The sequence below is a fragment of the Lampetra planeri genome, chromosome 56, assembly GCF_965212315.1.
Source record: "Lampetra planeri chromosome 56, kcLamPlan1.2.h2, whole genome shotgun sequence".
Taxonomy (NCBI): Eukaryota; Metazoa; Chordata; class Hyperoartia; order Petromyzontiformes; family Petromyzontidae; genus Lampetra; species Lampetra planeri.
This window is the reverse complement of record NC_136162.1, coordinates 3486425-3507382: the sequence shown is the minus strand read 5'-3', so window position 1 is coordinate 3507382 and position 20958 is coordinate 3486425. Positions and strand designations below refer to the sequence as shown.

Sequence of the window (20958 nt, the reverse complement as noted above, 5' to 3'; positions counted from 1 at the left end):
GACACGGGGGAATGACGCTTTGGAAAACGGCTACCATTTACTACGAAGAAGGCCCATTGGCCGATAACATCGCCTCTCAGATATTTTTCCTGCCAAGGCCACGGAGTTATTGACGCAACGTGTTGAGTTTTGACCGTAGCACCTCCACCGAGTTGCTGACTGTGGCGTTGGCGTACCCCGTGCGAGGCACCTCAAGGCGCGGCGGCTGTGCCGTGGGCGCCCTGTTCACGGGAGTCCTCTTGCTTTTGTGCGAACCGCCCGACGTGCAGGAGTTTGTCCGCGAGGGCTGCCTCAACAAGCTCACGAGGAAAGGCCTGCAGCAGAGGATGTTCTTCCTGGTGAGCAGTCACTCCTCTCCCCTGTCACGCAACACCCCCCTTACATTCTCTCTGTCCAAATCAGCTCAAGCCTCCCGCAAGTCACGCGATGTGTCGGTGTCGCCACCCCCACTCTGAATACCTCCCCCCTGTCGCCTGCCCTGTGAAAACGGACGCTGCTCTATGCAGCTCACTTCTGCTTGCTCATTCCTTTCTCTCTTCTCCCTTCCCCACTCATCATCATCTTCATCACGCTCTCATCATCTCTGACATCTTCTTAGCCCGGTCATTCCTTCTCCCCTTCCTACTCCACTTCCTGCCCGGCGCTCCTTCGTTCTTCCTGCTGCTCATCTTGAGACGTGGCCTCAAAATGCCACTCCGTCCGTCTCGATTGACGTTTGACCGTAACGAGAGGCGCCTTCTCAAGCCCTCGCCGATGACCGTGTCACCCCCCGTGACTCCGCAGTTCTCGGACCTCCTCATCTACACGAGCAGGGCGCCCACCTGCACCAACCAGTTCAAGGTTCACGGGCGGCTGCCTCTCGTCGCCATGAAGGTGCGGCCCCCGACCACCCCGACCCCCCCGACCACCCCCCCCCCCCCCAACCCCCCCGACACCCCCCCCCCCAACCCCCCCACTGGTGACACAGCACCCTCCTCGTGCGCGCTCGATGGAGTCAGTGGGTCATGTGGGTTAGGGCTTGGGACAGGGCTAAGGGGGCAACGTTAGAGCACGTGGTGTGTGTTTAGGGGACAACACGTGCCCTCTCGGTGTGAGCTCTGTCTGATACTTGTGCTGCGTGTGCTGCGCAGGTGAGGGAGAGCGAGCAGGAGTTTGGCGTTCCGTACTGCTTCACCATCTCCACACCGCACAAGAGCATTGTCGTGGCAGCCAGGTGAGTGCCTTGCTCACCACTCACCTCACCGTGTGCTACCTTGCCTTGATGTGGCTTTCCTAAACTGTATACCACGTTGCCTTTCGAAACTGTAATTGTCATTGAGAGCCAATGACGGAATTGCAATTGGCCCCATGTCTGTGACGGTTTATTCAACGGTGTTGTTTGTTTGTTGTTATTGTTCGTCGTGGATGCGCTGATGCGGGGTTCGTGGTGTCCTCCCAGCTCCCGTGTGGAGTTGGACAAGTGGATGGAGGACATCGCCCTGGCCATCGAGCTCATGAAGAAGTCCAACACTCACCCCAGCTCCCCGCTCGAGAACGGGTTCAGCGACAAGTTCAACCGTGAGTGTCCCAGCTCAGCGGCTCGCCACCCCGGCTAAGCTCGCCACGCTAACAGCATGTCAAAGGCTATGCGGGGGATCTTTGTGTATACGCGTGTGTAAGTATCTATCTGTATCTGTCTGTGTGTATGTGCAGGTTCGTCGGATGAGCTGTCGCTGGAGCCGGAGTCGGAGGAGGATCTGAATCCGCCTCCGGGCTCGCCGGACCGTCAGGCTGCGGGGCACCGCGCGAACACGACGATGCAGGTCTGCTGGCACCGCAACACCAGCATCTCCATGCTGGACCTCAACCGCGCCGTCGAGGTGAGACCGCGGCTCCGTCTTAACCCGCAGCGCACGCAGCTCACGGCGAGTCTCGCCACCCGTCTGCACTCATGCCAGCCTCTAGTCCACACCGCCACAGCCCATGCCGTTACTCCACCCCCACCGTCACAGCCCGTACCATTACTCCACCCACACTGCCACCGCCCATACCGGTTGTACCCCACTCACACCACCACTTGTACCCGTACCACCCAACCTCAATTCACAGCACTTGCATCCTAATGGGTGTCCACGGTCTGCGACCCACGATAGCCACATTGCGCCACCACCTATGCAAGCATCCTAACCAGGGCTGCGTGCCAAGATTCTTGAGCCAAGGCCACGTTGACAATCCGAGGGGCCTTGGTACGAGCTTCGAAAGGATCACATGGAAACGAGCGGACGCGGCGACGCCTTCTCGGTCACGCAGTTTGTTTTGTTTGCTTGCTGATGACTCTCAATCGGCGTCACTGCCGCCTCTTACCACTAGCAGGGAGCGTTTCCCCGCAGCCGTCGGAGCTGTTAGCGGTGGGGAGGGGGGGGGGTGGCAGGGGAGTGTTTGTCGCCCGAGACCTTGAGCGAGCGCAGTCGTTATCGCCATCGTCCAAGGCCGGCGAGAAGGCAGGGTGGCCTGATCCTCCAGCCGTGAGCGGTGAGCGTAGCGATCCTGAGGCACGTATGCCAACTCCAGATGATGATAATATTTGGTACGTGCAATCCGTATGTCACTTGGGGCTGCCAACCTTTCACGAGTTCGCCGGGGATCTCTTACCGGAATTGGCATCGATCTCCCGGTGACGAATAAAAGCAATCCGGGAGATTTTTAACGGTGGGGTATTTGTAACGTGGGATACAGACTCGCAGCAAATAATTTGCGTCGTAGTCGCGAAAGTTAAAAGACCGACTCTTCTGCTTAAGGATCTGCGGCGTGTCTGCGGGTGTTGCTGCGAGTGAGATGCACGCCGGTCACTCGCGGCGCCTGTTCGTTTGCAGAACCAGCTGTCGGGGTACTTGCTGCGCAAGTTCAAGAACAGCAGCGGCTGGCAGAAGCTGTGGGTCGTCTTCACCAACTTCTGCCTCTTCTTCTACAAAACCCACCAGGTTGTGTGTTTAATCTCGACAGTTCTACTGAGATCTTCTAGGGTCGCGAGTAAAAGCTGGAAAAATATTTGAAACGGAAGATGTATAACTTCCACACGTTTTTTGTTGTAATGTTCATCTTGTAAAAAAAAACTAAAACCTAATTATGTCGTCTCGATGATGACGTCGATGACGGCGATGGTGTTGCCACGTCTGTAGGATGACTTCCCACTGGCCAGCCTGCCCCTGCTGGGCTATTCCATCACAGTCCCGACGGAGGCTGACGCCATTCAGAAGGACTACGTGTTCAAGCTCCAGTTCAAGTCCCACATCTACTTCTTCCGTGCCGAGAGCGAGTACACCTTCGACCGGTGTGTGTGTGTAGAGTATGTATTGTGGTATCGTGTGTATCGTGGCACTGGAGCAGCGGGTTATCATGCTGTGCTATGAACCCGGCCGCCCGAGTTCGATTCCCGCTCACGGCCAACACCGGTGACGATTATCTGAACCGGTCCTGGGCCTTCTCGAGGCTGACTCGGCCTCAAACGTGTACCTGGTGCGGTGTGTAAACATTGCCACTGGGGAGACAAAGGCGGCCGGGCGTGGTGCTGGCCACCCACCCCTTCGCATGCAGTGCCACTAGCCTTCATAGGTGCTCCTACGCTCGCCGGTTCACCGTAACCAGTGTCTATTTTATCCTCCAGTCACTTCCTCGTCACTCTGAGTTTCAGTGATAAATCATCTCGATGCGATTGCCTTGTGCAGCAACTTGAGTTGTTCTTTCGGTGAGCTAAGTAATCGCGGCAAAGGTGCAGCCCCGCAATGGTTCGCTCATGCCACCGCTGGCGGAAGGGCCTCCACTCGAGGGAGCTCAAGAGATCCCACCCTAAAGGGTACAATGGCCTACTCTTCCACACTGGCCGAGCGTCTTTAAAGAGGGGAGTGCCCACGCTCTACCACGCCACACCAAAAACTGCGGCGAACCGATCCGTTGTTAAAGTTGCCGTCAAGGGAGATCGAAACCAACTGGGGACCTCTGGATTCCAAGCCCGGTGTGCTGACCGTTACACCTCCACCCAATCCCTTTGCATTGGTATTTAGACGCTTCACCAATTCACGTCGTTGTCGTCGCTGTTGCTGCCGCCGCAGGTGGATGGAGGTGATCCGCAGTGCCACCAGCTCGGCGGGACGGACGCGTCTGCTCAGCCGCAAGGATTCACGCCCCGTGTAGCGTGGGGGGCAGCATCACAGGGAGCCTGGGTGCCACCAGCACCTACAGGCCCCGAGGCCCATCGCCTGCCGTGAATAGCACGGGCACCACCACCACCTCGTACTGGCGGGGTCTCCCACCACCACAACGAACGGCCTTGATCACACTACCACGTACAGCCTAGGTGCCACCAGCACGTACAGGCTGAGACCCACCACCACGTACAGCCTTGTTCCCACCACCACAATAATCAGACTAGGTTCCACCATCACCCTGTAGAGCCTGGGTTCGACCACCACAAACGGGCTGCTATGTACCACAATGTACAGCCTGGGTCCCACCACCCACAGCTTGGGGTCCCACCACAATTGAGCCATCACCGTGTCTGCAGCGGAACAGCGAGGGGCCTGCGTCCTCACACTGCCGATTCCCAGATGCCCAGATGCGGCTGCATCGGGCACCTTGTGGCTCCAGTTCAGGTCGGTCGCGATGAGCTTCGGGCTCAGGATTTTGTAATTGCAGGTGGCACGCCGGGCGGGTGATTAATCGGCTGTGGTCATACCAGTTTTCCCCGGAGGCTGCGTGGAGTTTTCTTGGTTGGGAAAACCTGAAGCGGAGCTCACCGATACCGGAACTGGGGTCGCATCACGTCGCCGTGCCACTGCGAGAGACGAGTTCAAAAAAAGTGCATAACAGTATGTGCCTCTGTGCAAAAAGTCACTCGAGAACGTTGTTTTGTAATCTTCTTTTTTGTCTTTTTGATGATTTGTACGATTTCCATTTTGGTGCCGGTAGTATTGGGGGGGGGGGGGGGCACTGGTAGAGGTAGTGTTAGTGCGTAGACCGGTAACGCCTTGTACGGTGGTCGTTACCGTTAGATGCGTAAGGGTTAATCAAAAAATGCCTACGACGCGCGTTTTTAAACTCGCTCCACTTATCGATAACAAGGAATAACGTTCCTTCGGCGACACTGCGAGAGTGAAATATGTTTCCGATTTACTTCATTTACTTTGGTGTTTTGTATGCTGCTGTGAAGGAGTTGGGGGGGGGGGGAAGGTGATTTCCGGTACCGTTTTTTTCCCCTGCCGGTGCACGCTTATGCCATCCAGGAGCATGGCAGCATGGCCCCTGACGCGGCTTCCTTAGCTTCACAAAGCGAGGAGCAACCGTAATAGTTAATTCATTTGTTTAGTTGAGTTTCGCCGGGGTGAAAATGGGCGCAAGCTGTTAAAAAGACGGCGCGATGAGACTTTTTAAACGTGATCACTGAGCCAGCACCCTTAAGACCCTGAATTTAGCTCGTAGGCCTTCGTGACCAATGTTTTGATTCGTAATTGATTTATTCCCGCAGCTATATGACCCATAAATCAATGATGTACTGTGGAAATCCGAGCGGCCACGTGTGCTTAGTTTCATCTTCTTAACCCCGGGCGTGATCGATTACACAAACACGTTATTTTGAATTCTCATTCGGCGAATTTGGTTTCCAATTAATATGGCCAACCCCAACTTTGAGGGATAAAACAGACATTGGACGATTGACAGGTGGCAAACCGCTCTACACGTTGCGTGACAGAATGCACCGTCCAGCGTCGTCGGGCGAGGGAGACCTTGAATTGAAGCGGCCTTGGAGAGTTTCTCCTCGATTCCCTCCACGACGCTGAGGCTCGGTCGACAGTAGGAGAGCCACTGCAGTAATCGTCCGTCTGGCCATGCTACCACGGTAGTGCTAACGGGGGATGTGTCTCCTCACCATGTCCGACGTTTCGCTGCCCGTTGCTGGGAGCTTATGCTGGACGAGAGTGGGGACAAAAACCTCGGCAGGGGGGCAGGGATATCATTGGTGGGCGATAAAATCTGACGGAGAGTTCATTACGGGGATGGGGCCGGGCGCGATCGCTCGCTCTCTTGTGCGACGCGAGGCGATCCGAGTCTTGCGTGCCGCCGAGACGGAGTGCGTGCGTCGACGGCAGCATGGAGATCGACGCCAGCCAGTGCCTCGCCAACCGTAAACTACTGAATGTCTGCGAGGAAGTATTCTGCAACGACGCGCATTTTGAATCGCTCCTTTTTGCAGTAACAGTATTAATGCGCTGTGTGCAACGATGGCGCGCGGGGTCAGCCGACACCCCGACTCGCCCAGTCTGTGCGCCTCACCACGGCCGCCTGGGTCACGTGGTTTTTTGGGGGCCGCCCAACGCTGCATCAAGTAAGTAAATCGACTTTTGGGGGGAGGGGTGGGGATGGAACCCCCACGTCGCCAACCAAACGTGCCAGATGCATCGACAGCGCTGAAGTGCTTGGCCAAGCAAAGGCTCGGCGAGTTTCGAGACAAATGTTTCTGGAGGTGCCTTGCTTCGAGGGATGTCTGACCAAGTTCCCCGAACGAGGGAAGCACGTGGGAGGGGAAAACCAGAGATAGCGGAGGTAGACCCACAATGGTGCAGCGAGATGGGTTCACGAACCCCCCCCCACTCCCCATACCAACATCTCCTGGCCACCTCGCAGACCAGAGGCTTTGGAAATCTCACTCGCATGTCGCAACGTGATCCATCAACCCTCGCTTGCTTCCAAAGCACCGGATTGCAGACCTGTTTCCCTTCATCCAGCGAAAAAAACACCTTAAGAGAATCGAATCGAATCACGATTATAATTTGGACTCTGGCAAACTGTAGATTCTAATCCTAATCAAACCGCGACTCCCCCCTGCAGTAATTTTTCATGATTTATTGATCGCATTCTAAATAAACACCTGATCCTCGCTGATCAGCGCATGGGCCGATATCGATCCGATATTGATTACATCTCGTTCGTATTGAACCTCCTCGGTTTGTTTTACCCGTTCTTGTCTCTCGGTACCCGGATGGAGCTGTTACACGGAATAACCGCCGGTTTTTTTTGTAACATTTTAGCGAATCAGCTTTTACACAGCTTTTAAGTAGCACGTAAGGTTAACTGTGTTTGTTTTTGAGTCGTGGAAGTCTGTGTGCACACCTGTGTGTGCGCGCGCGCCTACACTTTAGCCGAAAGTAACATTTTGCAAATTCCACATACTTAGGATTATATTCGTAACCCACCAAAGAGTTTGGGTGTAGATACCTCACAAAACAATCAAACGCATCATTTGTACCGATCTTGTATAGGAGAACTTAACACTGTTAGCAAGGTTAGACGCAAGTGGTGGGGAGAAATCTGTATTTTCAGTCGGCGTTTTCGTGTTTTATTTTATAAGAAGTAGTTACGCAACGGTACATGAAGGCAACAGCTCGTGTTTATATGAACGGCTTTGCTTTACGTTAAAATAAAGAGTTGAGACGGAGGCGGCTCCGTGCGGTTTGCATCCAACGCGGGGACAAGAGACCACGCACGCCCATCACCTCGATGGCAACACCCTGAGGATGGGAACACCCTGGTGAGGATGGGGGGGACACGGCGTACGGTAGCAGCAGCAGCAACAACAACAACAGCGACGTGGGGGGAAAATCCCCCTTTACCGCTTCCCCCCCCCCCCTTCTGGGAAGACACGGGAGGAGCCGGAGACGCGATGAGAAGATAAGACTGTGAACACCGACTTGAGAGTCGTGGTGAGTGTTTTGGTTGAGGTTTAGGATTGCCGCCAGGGTTCGGGTTTGGTGTTAACGAGTTTGACGATGGGGTGGGTGTTGCATTCAGGTTATGATGTCACAGAATAATGCGGGATTTGTGAGTTACAGCTGTGCTGCGGCACAGCTGTGCTGGGGCACAGCGACCTGTGTCTCGCACAAGGTCGCACGGACAAGGGAATTCATCGGGGACACGGAATCCTTGAGAGATCCTCAATGAAGTCACAGCAGCCCGTGGCACCGTTGTTGTTGTGGTAAATGGGCAGCTTTGGTAGTTACACCTCTTCTATCACCGTTGTTCAATGCAGGCCCAGAGGCCCGACACCACAACGTGGCCAGCTGATAGCGTTGTCAGCGTGACTTTGTGAGACAATCCACCCTCATCTCTTCAGAGCAGCGCAGCGCTCGCATCTGACAAAATAAACTGCGACACTGCATTGGCACATGTTGTAGAAACTGAAGAAATGGCGCATCCCCATCTCTCATAGCAAAGCGATGAAGACGTCAACTATTAAACATGTTCCTTTTCGGCCAGTGTTATTGAGGAATATGAGTTTGTTGGCCTTTGTGTTAGAGAATGACCCTTTGAGCAGACACTGCAGAGCTTACCTCTGACATATCGTCACTTGACGTCTGGTCCGCACAGTAGGGGACAGCACTTTCTCACCTGCTAGGCCACTGAGAGATATGTTTGGCACATGGCTGTGAAACTGATAAGTTATTTTTGAAGCTGGAATTTAGTCAAATTAAGTGCAGGGCTAAATTTAATTTAATTTTTTTTAGTCATTTAGCCACTGAACAGAGACCAACTCACTGCACTTGAGAACACAGTTTCATCACAGGCAGCTGCCTAAATGAGAACCACGGTTTCTCAGATGTGCCTGCCAACCGCTCCGACACCCTGCCACCTATGATGAGTAATCTACCTGACGGCGATAGAAGACCAACTGACACACAATTGGTGTGACCTATTCACTTCTGATAGCGAAGATTCTCGCTTCAAATCGCTTTGGGAGACTCTCTGGGATGATGAGGTGTGGGTTTCCTCCGGGTACTCTGGTTTCTATGACTGTGGTCATCCACAACAGGACCACAACAACATTACGATGCAATGCCCGATCCACATATATACGAAAGGAGGCACTCCGCTGCTTCCGACCCGGTTATCTGGCTTGACTGCCTGAATGTGAAATTGCAGTTGTTACTCTGCATGAGTAAAAAAAAAACTGTTTGGAATGTGCCAAACATTCCAATGCAGGACCATCCTGAAAAATAATCTTGATACCCAGTATATAATAAATAAAAGGCATTAATTATATGAATGCTGACGGAGCTGAGCAGCTTATTACTCTGCCCAGGAATTATCTGTCCATCCTTTGTTGGACGCTTCAAACATTTTCCTGAAAACGAATGAATAAATAACCCCGCTCGTATAACTCCGTGATGAATTTGAATAAGCCGAGTTATTTATTCCGGTCTCTCAACGTGAACTCATTGTATGACAGTTTGCCCCCAGGGGCTGATGGTGAGCTCTGAATGCAAAATATCATCAGGGACCGTAGGAAGTTGTGTACAATTATGTAATTACGGTTTTAATTTGGCCAGATAGCCAACTGCTTCTCAAGGAATTTGTTGCGGCAGCGTGCGGTTTTTAGATTTGGTGGACAATTCTCTTTTTTTAGTGGTTTTATTTTTCGGTATACCGTGGAAGGAAAGCAAAGCGCCTTCATAAAAAAACACCACCCGCACGCACGTGTGGGTTATTACGCTAAAACCTTTGTTAGGTTTGCGAGCGACAGAACGGATCCCGGGAAGTGCCACCTTGCTACCCTGCAGGTAAGGTGTCTCGTGAATTATGGCCCCATCTCAACATGACCCACCAACCCTGGCTACAAGTTACTGCATTCAAGTTGCGCATCAGTCCCAGTCCATCTGTTGCTGCGTGGAAGCTGAGCACTGAGAGTCGCATGAGAGAGGAGAGGAAAGCAGAGGTGAGTCCCGAGCAGATATTGCAGAAGCCGAGTTGCGACATTGAAATCCATCCAGAATTCAGTGTAGGGCTCGGAGTCTTGGGGCTCCAGGCGGGAAGTCTGGCAGCAGGATTTGTTATTTGGCAATGAAGGCCTGAAACGTGCTTAATTTGATTTTAATTTCAGACTACAGTGTCGTTGTTGATTAACGAATGTGTTGAGTTTTTTGTTGTTGTTCATTGTGCTTGTATGCCTCGGCCAACATAGCACCATCACCAAATGAATGTAATTATAATGAAAGGGCCATTGACTGAAACGTTATCTATTATATTACATTTCCTCTTTTGGGCAGTGTTGAGTATTATTGACGAACTTGTTCGTCAAATCACGTGACATTTCTTTCATACCCTGCCCAAAATCTCATCGTGGCATCACCCACCGTTCGTGCCACTCGCCACGCCACGTGCAACTTGGCACGGGGAATTAAACTTAACAAAAAATATCAACGCACGTTCGTGGATGGCTCTTCCCCCCGTAGGGTAGGGGCGTGCAGAGAGGAAGCCCGGCATGCCTTAATAAAGTAAAGTAGGAAACACAAAGGACTCTGTGCTTGTCCGAGATGAGAATGTGAGAGAGTTCACCGAGATGAGAATATATATTCTTGGTTCTTTCGGTAAAGTCACGTGGAAGGGAAACAATACAATTCTCACGACGTTGCGATTGCAACACAAGAACATTTTCTTGCTGTGGTTTTTACACCTGATGATGATTGCTTGTGTTGCAATCGAAACGTCGTGAGAATTTTGTTGTTTTATATTTTATTATTTTATTGTTTCCCTTCTACGTGACTTTACCGAAAAAACCAAGAATATGAATCCCTGCAGTTACGAAAGCTTTAAATCGAGATGAGAATGTGAGAGAGATAACCGAGGCGTAGAGGTTTAACCGAGGCGGTGGAGATCAAGAATGCGCAAGGCTCCGTGTGCTGCGTGCCTCTCTCTCGTGTTGGCCTTATAAGGCGGTGGGAGAGGCTGGGTTCCTCACGCCCCCGGTACTCCACTACGCTCTCATTAGCGACGATGAGCTCAGTTTTCTTTGGAATCCGGCCTCTATGGATGTCTTGTAATTAGCCTCCTAAGGATGGCATGTCCCTGCAGGCAGCATGCTCTACACGGACAGCATTTTTATAAAGACGGCATGCTTTTTTTCTTACAGACAGACATCATGGTTTTACATACACCATGCTCCGGCAGCGTGTTAATACAGGCGGCGTATGACAACAGGCAGCATGTTACTACAGGCAGCGTGTTACTACAGGCAGTGTGTTACTACAGGCAGCATGTTACTACAAGCAACGTGTTCCCTTGATAGCATGCTCTTACAGGAAGTTTTGCAGACAGCATTCTCCTACAGACATAATGTTTATACTCTTTGGTTCTTTCGGTAAAGTCACGTAGATATAAAATAAATTAAATCACGACGTTTCGATTGCAACACAAGCAATCGTCATCAGGTGTGACAACCACAGCAAGAAAACAAAAATTCTTACCGAAAGAACCAAAGAGTATGGATCCCTGCAGTCACGAAAACTTCAAATCTAGACATAATGTTCCTTGAGACAGCATGCTGCTACAGACAGCATGTCCATACAGGCAGCATGTCCCTACATACTACAATGTTCACCTCGGTAGCATGCTGCTACCAGATGCCCCTGTATATTGCAAATCCTACAGGCAGTACTCTCATACCAATGGCACTCTCCTTCAGACAGACCGCTCCTGTCGTGTGCGTCTATCACACAAATGTGAACATTTCTGAGAATTTGCAACGATACCACAAGAAATTTGTTGCCTCCTGGCTCTGGAGACCACCTGGAGAAGATTCCAGGAATGTGTTCACAACGATGGCGAACAAGTGGAGACTCCTTGACTTTTTTAAGCTGTTAGCATCCATTTGTTATCATGTTACAGTGTATCATTATTATCATTATCCGTTCTTTTGCCATTAAAAACGATAGTCCCACGTAAGTGTTAACATTGTTTTGAAGCACCCTGTATACAAGACAGCACATTCCTCAACAGCAGTGTGCTCCAACAGACCGCAAGCTCTTACAGATAGCAGGAGTCTAAAGACAGCGTGCGCCTAAAGCGTCTAACACGGACAGCACGCTCGTGTGCAGCATGCTGCTACGGTGACATCCTGCGTAATGGTGATTCGGCACATTCCCACAGCAAGTGTGTGTTTTTGTTGACACCGTACAGCATAGCTGACTGCATGTCCCCTCCTGATAGATGGCACCGATAGAAAAATTGGCCGAGCGCACCGATAGAAAAATTGGCTGAGCGCGCCAATAGCCCCCTGGGTATCGGCACGCGGTGTCCGAGGACACGGGGAGGAGAGCCGTCCCTAGGGCACGGCGAATCGGGGGCGACCGCCCCAGGCCCCGCGCTTTGGGGGCCCCAGCTTGCGCTACGACATCACGGTGTCAGATGCAATACTTTCAGATGAGGCGTCTGGTTCACCACCAAACATTGTGCGCTGATCGTACATTGTACATCACTGTCGTCATGGGGGGGCGGGGGGCCCACACGGTGTGGTTTGCCCCGGGCCTCTGGGCAGAGGGGTCGATGCTCCCCGTGTTTGTTCACCTCTCCTGCCTCCCGCGTTTGCCAACCGCGCCAATTTAAGGGTTTCCCCTCCCCCAAGGCTGTGGCAATGCATCCGTGATGGACACGATGTACGAATCGCTTCCACCGACGACTGAATGTGCTCTACGCCTCGATGATTTCATAAAACTTTTGCACAAAAACGAAATCCCCAGGAGCCCTAATTAACATTGTTTATCATTTAATGCACGATGTTTAAACTCCCCCCCCCCCACACACTGCTGTTGCTGGCCATGATGGGGGAGTTGTGCTTATTTTCTTAATTTTATTTATTTGATCACGGTTGCTAAACAACGGCCGGTAGGCCCAAAATGTCAAGCGGCCAGCAACAATGAGCACTTTTAAAGTTGTAATAGGTATATAAAGTTTGAATTCGTCTCTTGAATTGAGCAAAGCTGTAGGAACTTGGGGAAAGGAGACGATGGGAGGGAATTCCCAAGTGGAACGGCGAAAAGGGAAAAATTCAGACAGACAAGTGTTGTTGTGACCTGCAGTGTGGCGAATGGGTGAGTGAATAAGTGAGTGGGTGGGTGAGTGCATGTGTGTTGTGACCAGCTCCGGTTTGACAGCAGAGGTCTCACTCCCAATCCGTCGATCGGCATTATCTTTTAATCGGTTGCGTAACCAAGTGCGGAAGCTACCAAGTCTGTCGCTCCGCACGAAGCTTCGGGTCTTCTCAGCCACGGTCATGCCCTTCCTTCTCTATGCTTGTGAAACGTGGGCCCCTCTAATGGAACGTCTGCACCGGTTAGAAACATTCAGGCTGGCATTCCTATGATCCATCCTGGTTTTAACCAGGCTGGATTGTGCGAGTAGTTCACAAATCCTTGAAATATTTGGACACATTCCCATCAGTGAGCTCCTCCGTCAGGCAAGGCTGCGTTGGCTGGGTCATGTAGCCCGCATGCCCAGCCACCGGATGCCCAAGCAGCTTCTGTTTGGCTGGATATCGGGGGCTAAACGGGCACGACATGGGGTGGAGAAGAGATGGACTGATGCGGTACGGTAGGATATGAAGCTGAATGGACTTTCCGACGACTGGTACCAGCGGTGTCAAGATCGGCCTCTGTGGATGAGGCTGGTGAAGGACGCTACTGGGCAGTTGGAGGCAATCGCCCTCCAGCAACAATGGACGGCAGAGGAGCGACGCTCACAACAACGAGCGGAGCGCCGGGTGGATAAAATACAAAGTAGGGGGTACAGCTGGTGCATCTACCGGTCATCTCAGTCAGCCAACCCATGGGTCTGTTCGGAGTCCTCCTGTCAGCGAGCCCTCGACACATCACGTGGCCTCGAAGTGCACCTGGCCTGGCACAGGCACCGTGGTGACGTCACCGTCACTTAGTGGTGAATGGCGCGGGTGTTGGTAGTGACCTGCGGTGTGGTCATTGAACAGTGTGGATGAGACGAAAGATTCAGTCTGGTAGACCGAGCCTTCAATGTAGGTGGACGAAGCATTGAGTTATGGGAACAGTAACCATGACAGGAGCGACAGAAGAGTGAGAAGGAGACGACTGACCACCGATGAGTAGAGGTCGCAAGTGGGTTTTGATTCCTTACCCGTACCCGTACCCGGCCGCACCAGGGTCGCAAATGGGTACCCGTACCCGGCCGGGTACGGGTACCCGTTCCCTACCCGTACCCTACCCGAAATGAGTGACAAACGGTTACTCACCAGTGACTCACGGCCTACTCGTACCCGGCCGCACCAGGGTCGCAAACGGGTACCTGTACCCGTACCCGGCCGGGTACGGGTAGCCGGGTATCGGGTATCGGGTACCCGGTTGCGACCTCTGCCGATGAGCGAGTCACTGGAGCGAAGTGACAGGCGCTGGATCACTAATCATCCTGTCTGCTTTACATTTAATCGTATCAAGTGCAGTGAGATAAGAACGGGTAGCTTCTCCCCTGATATTACAACAGGATTCCAAGTTTGGCAGAATTTGTGCTTTGCCTAGCAGCAGCAGCAGCAGCAATAATAATCATCAGAGTTAAGGCTTTGGCACGGAAAAGAAAACCAAACTTTTGACCGATGTGCCCACAAACTCAGCCCCGGGGGGGGGTCTGTCTTATATTTGGCTCTAAAATTAGAAAAACAGCGGCTTGCAGGGACGGCTCGCGCAATATTATGAACAAGAAGCGATTTACCCAGGAAAGCCTCGCCGGGTCGCAAGACTTTTACGGGAAAGGCCTGCCCCGTGTGTTTGGCCAGTTGAGTCTGAGGATCAGTTGACGGTTTCCAGTATAAATAGAGCCCTGCTATTATTATCATTATTACTGTATGATGAATGTCAGAGCAATTTTGTTTCGTGTGGTAGGAAACCGGAATGCCGTGACAGACCCCACACATTTGGGGATAATTAAGTAGAATATTTTCCGTTTCTTTAAAAAAAAAATTTCTCTGTATGGTCTTAATTTTTTGAAATCATGCTGCTTTGAGATCGTTTGCATTATGGACCCTTGGAGAGATGATGGTCTGAGTCGACCCCCTTCCAGGATTTGAAATCGTGACCTCTTTGACTCTGAGCCACGTCCCTTGGCGGAAGCGTTCGAGTGGACAGTAAACAAAATATTACTTAGAAAACTCCAAATTAGTCTTAATTACTCTATAATGGGACTGTGCTTTTCACGTACATAACAAAACCAGCATTCTCAGCGAGAACCCAAACTCCATACGAGCGAGAGAACACTCAAAAACCCGTTAAAAATAAATAGCCTGACTTCTTCACGAGGCCTCCTTTGCCAGTACCAAAAAAAACAACCTATTATTATTATAGCCCGACTTATTCTTTCGTACGGCTGCTGATGTTGACGCAGAGCAACAACGACAATTTCACATTTCAGGCGGTCAAGCCCAGACAACCGAGTCAGGAGCATGCGAAGCGTATCCCTACGATGTCTCCTTCGTATTTGTGGATCGGGGCATTGCGCCGTTAGACGCTGTACGGTCTTGTCCTGGATGACCACAGTCGCACGCTACTGGAGCGTTTTAAATTTTCCAATGTGCGACTGTGGTCATCCAGAACAGACCATAGCCCGACTTACGATACCACACGGCGAGAGCATGTAATGAAAGCCAGACGTGCGCAAACTCACCGCCGTATATCAAGACTTTTTGGTTTTTACTTTGGCTCACTCTCACACTACGCAACCGATCAGGCTGCACAATCTTATCGTGGCACGTTTGCCCAAATAGCGAGTGTGCCTTTGGGCCGGGAGCACTTGAGACGCCTCCGAGCACATATTCCTCAGTTTCTGCTCAGAGCTGTGGACAGGTTTGCTGTTGTGATTGTGAGCACACGTGCCAGGCGTGCCAGGCGTGGGTAGTCTTTATTGGGTATTGTGGGCAATGGGTGGAAAAAAAAATGATGTCTCTGGTTCACCACCAAACATCGTGTGCTGTGATTGTACATCATTGTCATCGTCGTCATCGTCGTCATCATCGTCATCATTGTACATCGTTGTACATCATTGTCATCGTCGTCATCATCATAATCATCGTCATCATAATCATCGTCATCATCATCGTCATCATAATCGTCATCATCATACATCAGTCATCATCGTCGTCGTCGTCGCCGTCATCATTGCACATCACTGTCATCGTCGTCATCGTCGTCATCATAATCATCGTCATAATCATCGTCGTCATCATTGTCGTCATCATCGTCATCATTGTCATCGTCGTCATCATTGTCAACATCATCGTCGGGACGCTGCCGTGATGTAACGCTTGGCATACTGCACTTGCAGTCACTCCAGGGGTCGCCAACTCAATCTCAGGGTGGCATTTGAACGAGTGGGGCAAGTCACAAATGCGCCTCAGCAGGAGCTTGAAGCTTCAATAATGAGAAGAGAAAACAAATAATCGAAAGTGACATCGATGGGTGATGTCGTGCGCCCTCCTCCACCCGACACAGCCCACTAAATAAAGTTGGCGCGTGAACAAACGTGACAATTTGTTATTGCTTCAGCAGCAGCAGCACCACCGGGTATGCTGGAGAGCAGCCGCCCACTCATGTCGAACAATGTGGCACGACGTTTCGCTGGTAGTTACAACCAGCATCATCAGGCGATTTCCAGATTTGAGAACATCTCCCGCAGTCTTGGGCCTTACATAGGTGGCGTGATGTCATAAACAAGCCCTCAGAGATGAGTATAAACCATTATTATTTTACTAACTTTTAAAAATCATTGTAAGTTATCCCCTTGACGAGCCGATGAATTCACAGCCTTCAAATGAAATTAGTGCCCTAATATTAATCTAGGAAAGCCTCGTTGAGTCTTAAAGTTCCCGTTCATGAGGATCGTGCATTTGAATCGTTGGGCAATTGCAATTGCGATTGCGTGTGTGTTTGCCATGTGCAGGGGAGATCCAGAGTATCCGGAGACAACCCACACGCACAAGGAGTGACACTCAGAGATTCCCTCAGACGTACTCAATAATCCATTACTTTACTGCTCCCCTTCTGGCGACCTCACAGCTCTAGCCCACAACACCAGGTATTCCCAGGTATTTCCAGGTATTCCCAGGTATAACCAGGCAGTCTCCCATACAAGTGTAGTGACATAGAATCAGTCACGTAGCAGCATAGCGCTGGCTGCTGGCAGGGAAGAGGATCTGCTGCTCACAGCAGCCTTGACTGACAGTAGGCCACGTGATAGACCAGAGGGGGATCGAGGGAAGGGGCACGCCGAGAACCCGCGAGTCGGTTCCAGAAGGGTCGTGGCCGGGGGCGGAGCCAGGCCACGCTGACGGTATAAGAGGGGCCCCGGGAGGGGAGCTCGGGGCTGTCGTGTGGAGTGGGGGGGGTCACCGTCGTGCTGCTGCTGCTGGAGTCGTCACCGTCTCGGCGTCGCCAGTCAGGCAGTCTACCGGCTGTCCTGACTGGGAACCGTAGTTACCGAGTTACTGTCAGGTCGTGTTAATAAACAGAGTGCCTCCCCTACTCTTAGTGTCTCCAAGTCAGTCACTACACAAGTACCATCCCTAGTAACACTAGTTAGTACTTGGAAGGAAACCTGCCTGGAAATACCAGCAGTACCTGGAGAAATCCTACAAATTACAGAATTGTAACGATTCACTCTCCTGACATGCAATCAATTGTTGAGTTTCATGTCTATGATTTAATTCAAGACTCATGTGTTTTTATTTATTTACAATTTTGTAAATATAGCGGCCCTCAGCGGCTAACAAGCGTAGATTGTGAACTTGAAACGATCCACCGATTACTGGGAAATGAGTCAATACAAATCATCCCACGAAATAATAGATCAACCAATTGGCCAAGTTATTATTTCATTATGTCATGAACCAGTTCCTTAATAATTGTTTGGCACGACCTTACATATCTCGTCTTGTTTGTCCATGGCTCAGACTGGCAGTCCCGCAATTTCCACTTTTGGGCTCAGGCTGAGTTTCTGGAGTGAAGTCAGTTTGAATTGGGGGGGGGGGGTCAGTCGGGGCGTTAAAAGTCGGGGAGCAGCAACATGATCCCGTGACTTGCTGCCTGACACACACAGTCAACTTCACATCATTATGCAACAGGAATGACGCCAACAAAGAAATATGGAATTCCAAAGGCAATCATGCAAAGCCAAGCGCAAGTAGCCTTGTTAGGTGCTATAACGTTTTTTTTTTGTGATTCCATTACCTTTCCTATACTTTGCACTCCTATCGTGTTTGTGTTGTTTGTTGTTGGAACTTTCTGACCCCGTGCCCCTTGATTCCCGTTTAATCCTCCACAGGCCTTAGATGTTTTACATAGAGACAGCTTAAAATGTGCTGTTGTTCATCACTTGCATTTTAACTATCACATTTGGTATCGTTGGTCAATGTTACAATTCCACGGTTTTCTGGTTTTCCGCACTCCCTGTCCTCACACACTGTGTGTACGTGACAGCCCTTTTGCCGCCAGTCCACTGCTGGATGAGTGCCTCCCAGCAGCCTGCCATCCGTGGGGGGTTATTTGACCATACTTCACCACACTGGTCAGTGGGGGCTGAAGGCAGCGAGCAAAGGTGGAGCATTGTAGTACAGCAACAATGCATTTGCTGCACCGCCCTACAATGTAGCTCTGCAGCAGCCTATAGCACCTGTTGGTGGTCACCCATGCAAGCACTATTCAGGCTCAACACCTGCTTAGCTTTAGAGATCCGATGGAGATTGGGTGCATTTTGGGTGCTTTGGTCATAGGCTTTCTTATACTTTAACAAGCATGAGCGTGCATTATTGGGTTGTCTGGTGCTGCTCATGGTCAGATTTAACCGTACACCCTCTCACAGCTCTGACACATCAATGGACTTTTAAGCAATCCACGTAGACACCCGAATGAGCGTAAGGGAACGGAGTACAATGCCACTGCAGAACAAAAATAAAAGTAGCTCCAGCAAAGCGGTTAGCATCGGGCGGCAGGGTAGCGCAGTGGTCACACACCTGTGACTCGAAGTGTGCCTTTCTTTACGCGTGGAGTTTGTATGTTCTCCCTCTGCTCTCTATGGGTTCTCTGGTTTTCCTAATATTGACCAAAACATCCAAACTCTGAAGTTACAATCCCTGCAATTTACTCAATTGAAAGTGCACGCAGCGACATCACCCCAACCCCCACCACCCGCCCTACCGAGAAAAACTCGGCAGGACCCTCCTAAAAAGAGTCTTGAGACTCAGCGAGGCTTTCCTGGGAAACAAGCGGAAAAAAAAAGAATGTGTTGGCAAGTAAAATGTCAAATGTATTCAAACCGTAAAACTTCGTTGCCATGTTAATCTCCAAAGTTAAACTTTATCACTGGCAGCGTAATGTACATTCTCGGTTTTATTGTCTTATGAGGACAGCGTTTGGCTGTGTCAGCATTTTGCGTTGTTTTCTTTCTTTTTACTTTTGTGGGTTAACTCCTGAACCGGAACGCCTAGGCTTTTTCCTGTGGGGGCCAAACGAGACGGTTAAATAATCTAATCGTGGCAATTCAAATTGCTGCGAGGGTTGGTGGGGGAGTGAATCATTACTCGTCTCATCTTATCTGTGACGCTGTTACCCGTGACTGATATCGTCCACGAAAACTCATTTTTAAATCGACAATTATCCACTATTTTCCCCCATCCATCTTTGTGGAGAAATTTACTATTCTCCGCAAATGTTTTTTTTCACAACAGGTGTCACGTAGGAAAGTAATCCTATTATCCACAATTTTCCACCCATGGATAAATCAGCAAGAGTAAATTTGCGGACAAGATGATCCCTGATGTCCGTCCCGCACGTCACCGCGAATAATACTGGGTTCTTCCCGATAAAATAAATACAACAATCATCATTCGGTGGGGGGTTGCTTCGAGAAGGAGTTGGTGAGATCTTGGCGTTGCTGAACTTTTGTATCAAATTTATCGAGGTGGGTGGGTGGGTGGGTTTTCTCGCTTCACATATTTGGCCCACCTCACCCGAGCGCCATATCAGGATAGAGCCACTCCCCCCCCCCGTGACTTGACCTTTTGCATTCCAAAGTACAACCGCTTCGGAATGCAAGGAACACGACTAGCGCCAGCGTCATATCGATAACACCTCTAATCGAGATATAATAATAAAAATGCACTTTATAACGCCCACAATATTCCACAGACATATATGACCACAACTCCGAGGTGCGTAGCTGAGCTCAGCGTCGCTTGGAATCCAGGCGTAAGACATGGGTGGGACTTTTAAGCGTCTCCTTATAGATGGATTTATGGTAGGGGGCTTGTGCTGTACAGGTGGTTTAAATGTTTGTGGTTGGGAGACGTAAATAGTTGAGTGACTCAGCAGATGAGACGGTAAGTTTGTACAGTGCCATGAGGTGGCGGTGCATTGAGACGCTCCAAATAGATTTGCATTTTTACGTTGGTATGTCCCATCTAACGATTGTAAAAAATAAAAATAAATGATTATGTAATAACGTGCCTATCGACCACACTCTTGCTCGAATTGTAACAATTTCTACAGGTGATGCTTAACTTAAAAAAACAAATCTTAATCAATCACAAAAAAAATCTCGAAGGTCTGCTGGGGTGTTTTTTTAAACAGGAGCCCCCACAAGAATGTAAACATGAAACAATTTACGGGATGAAGGAATGCGCTTCAACGCCCATCTGCTGATTTACTATCTCAAAAAGCAGATAAAAGCTGTATAACAACCGCCACAATAATAATAGAAGGAACATATACTGTGGTTAAAGCAGACATTCCTAACAGAGGGAATTCTCGCCGCAGGGGCACCGAGATGGGAGGACATGAAAAGGCGACCAGTCTCAATGCCATTCAAGAAACGCGTTCAGGTCTCATTTGTGATATGATCGTTGGTACTCTTGATTTGCCGGCTTCTTTGCGTTCGAGATCTTTGGGCCTGCGGTCAAAAACTACAAACAAAAGTTGGGAATATCAAGACATTCCAGTTTCCTCCCAGTTTTTTTTTTACGTTCACAGCCCCTAGACACCAACTCCTCTCTCTCTCTCCCAGCATGGTTGGGGGGAGAGGTATTTTCTGGAACTCAGCCACGGTACAGCTTCAGCTGAACTGTAGCCCTGTCAAAGGAGTTATCGTGAG

At 50.4% G+C, this 20958-nt stretch overlaps 1 protein-coding gene across 4 annotated transcripts in view; it reads left to right on the top strand.

Annotated features, from left to right (window-relative positions):
* The window catches only part of LOC144735690 (FERM, ARHGEF and pleckstrin domain-containing protein 1-like), a 79570-nt gene extending 72102 nt beyond the window's left edge, over positions 1-7468 (top strand). For all 4 annotated transcript variants that reach the window (XM_078618167.1, XM_078618168.1, XM_078618165.1 and 1 more), the window contains 8 exons: positions 270-338; positions 784-873; positions 1131-1213; positions 1439-1557; positions 1693-1859; positions 2853-2960; positions 3159-3310; positions 4089-7468. In XM_078618167.1, the coding sequence (XP_078474293.1) occupies positions 270-338; positions 784-873; positions 1131-1213; positions 1439-1557; positions 1693-1859; positions 2853-2960; positions 3159-3310; positions 4089-4170 (870 nt within the window). In that variant the 3' untranslated portion in view covers positions 4171-7468. The remainder of the gene's footprint in view (positions 1-269; positions 339-783; positions 874-1130; positions 1214-1438; positions 1558-1692; positions 1860-2852; positions 2961-3158; positions 3311-4088) is intronic.
* Positions 7469-20958: the final 13490 nt, after the last annotated feature.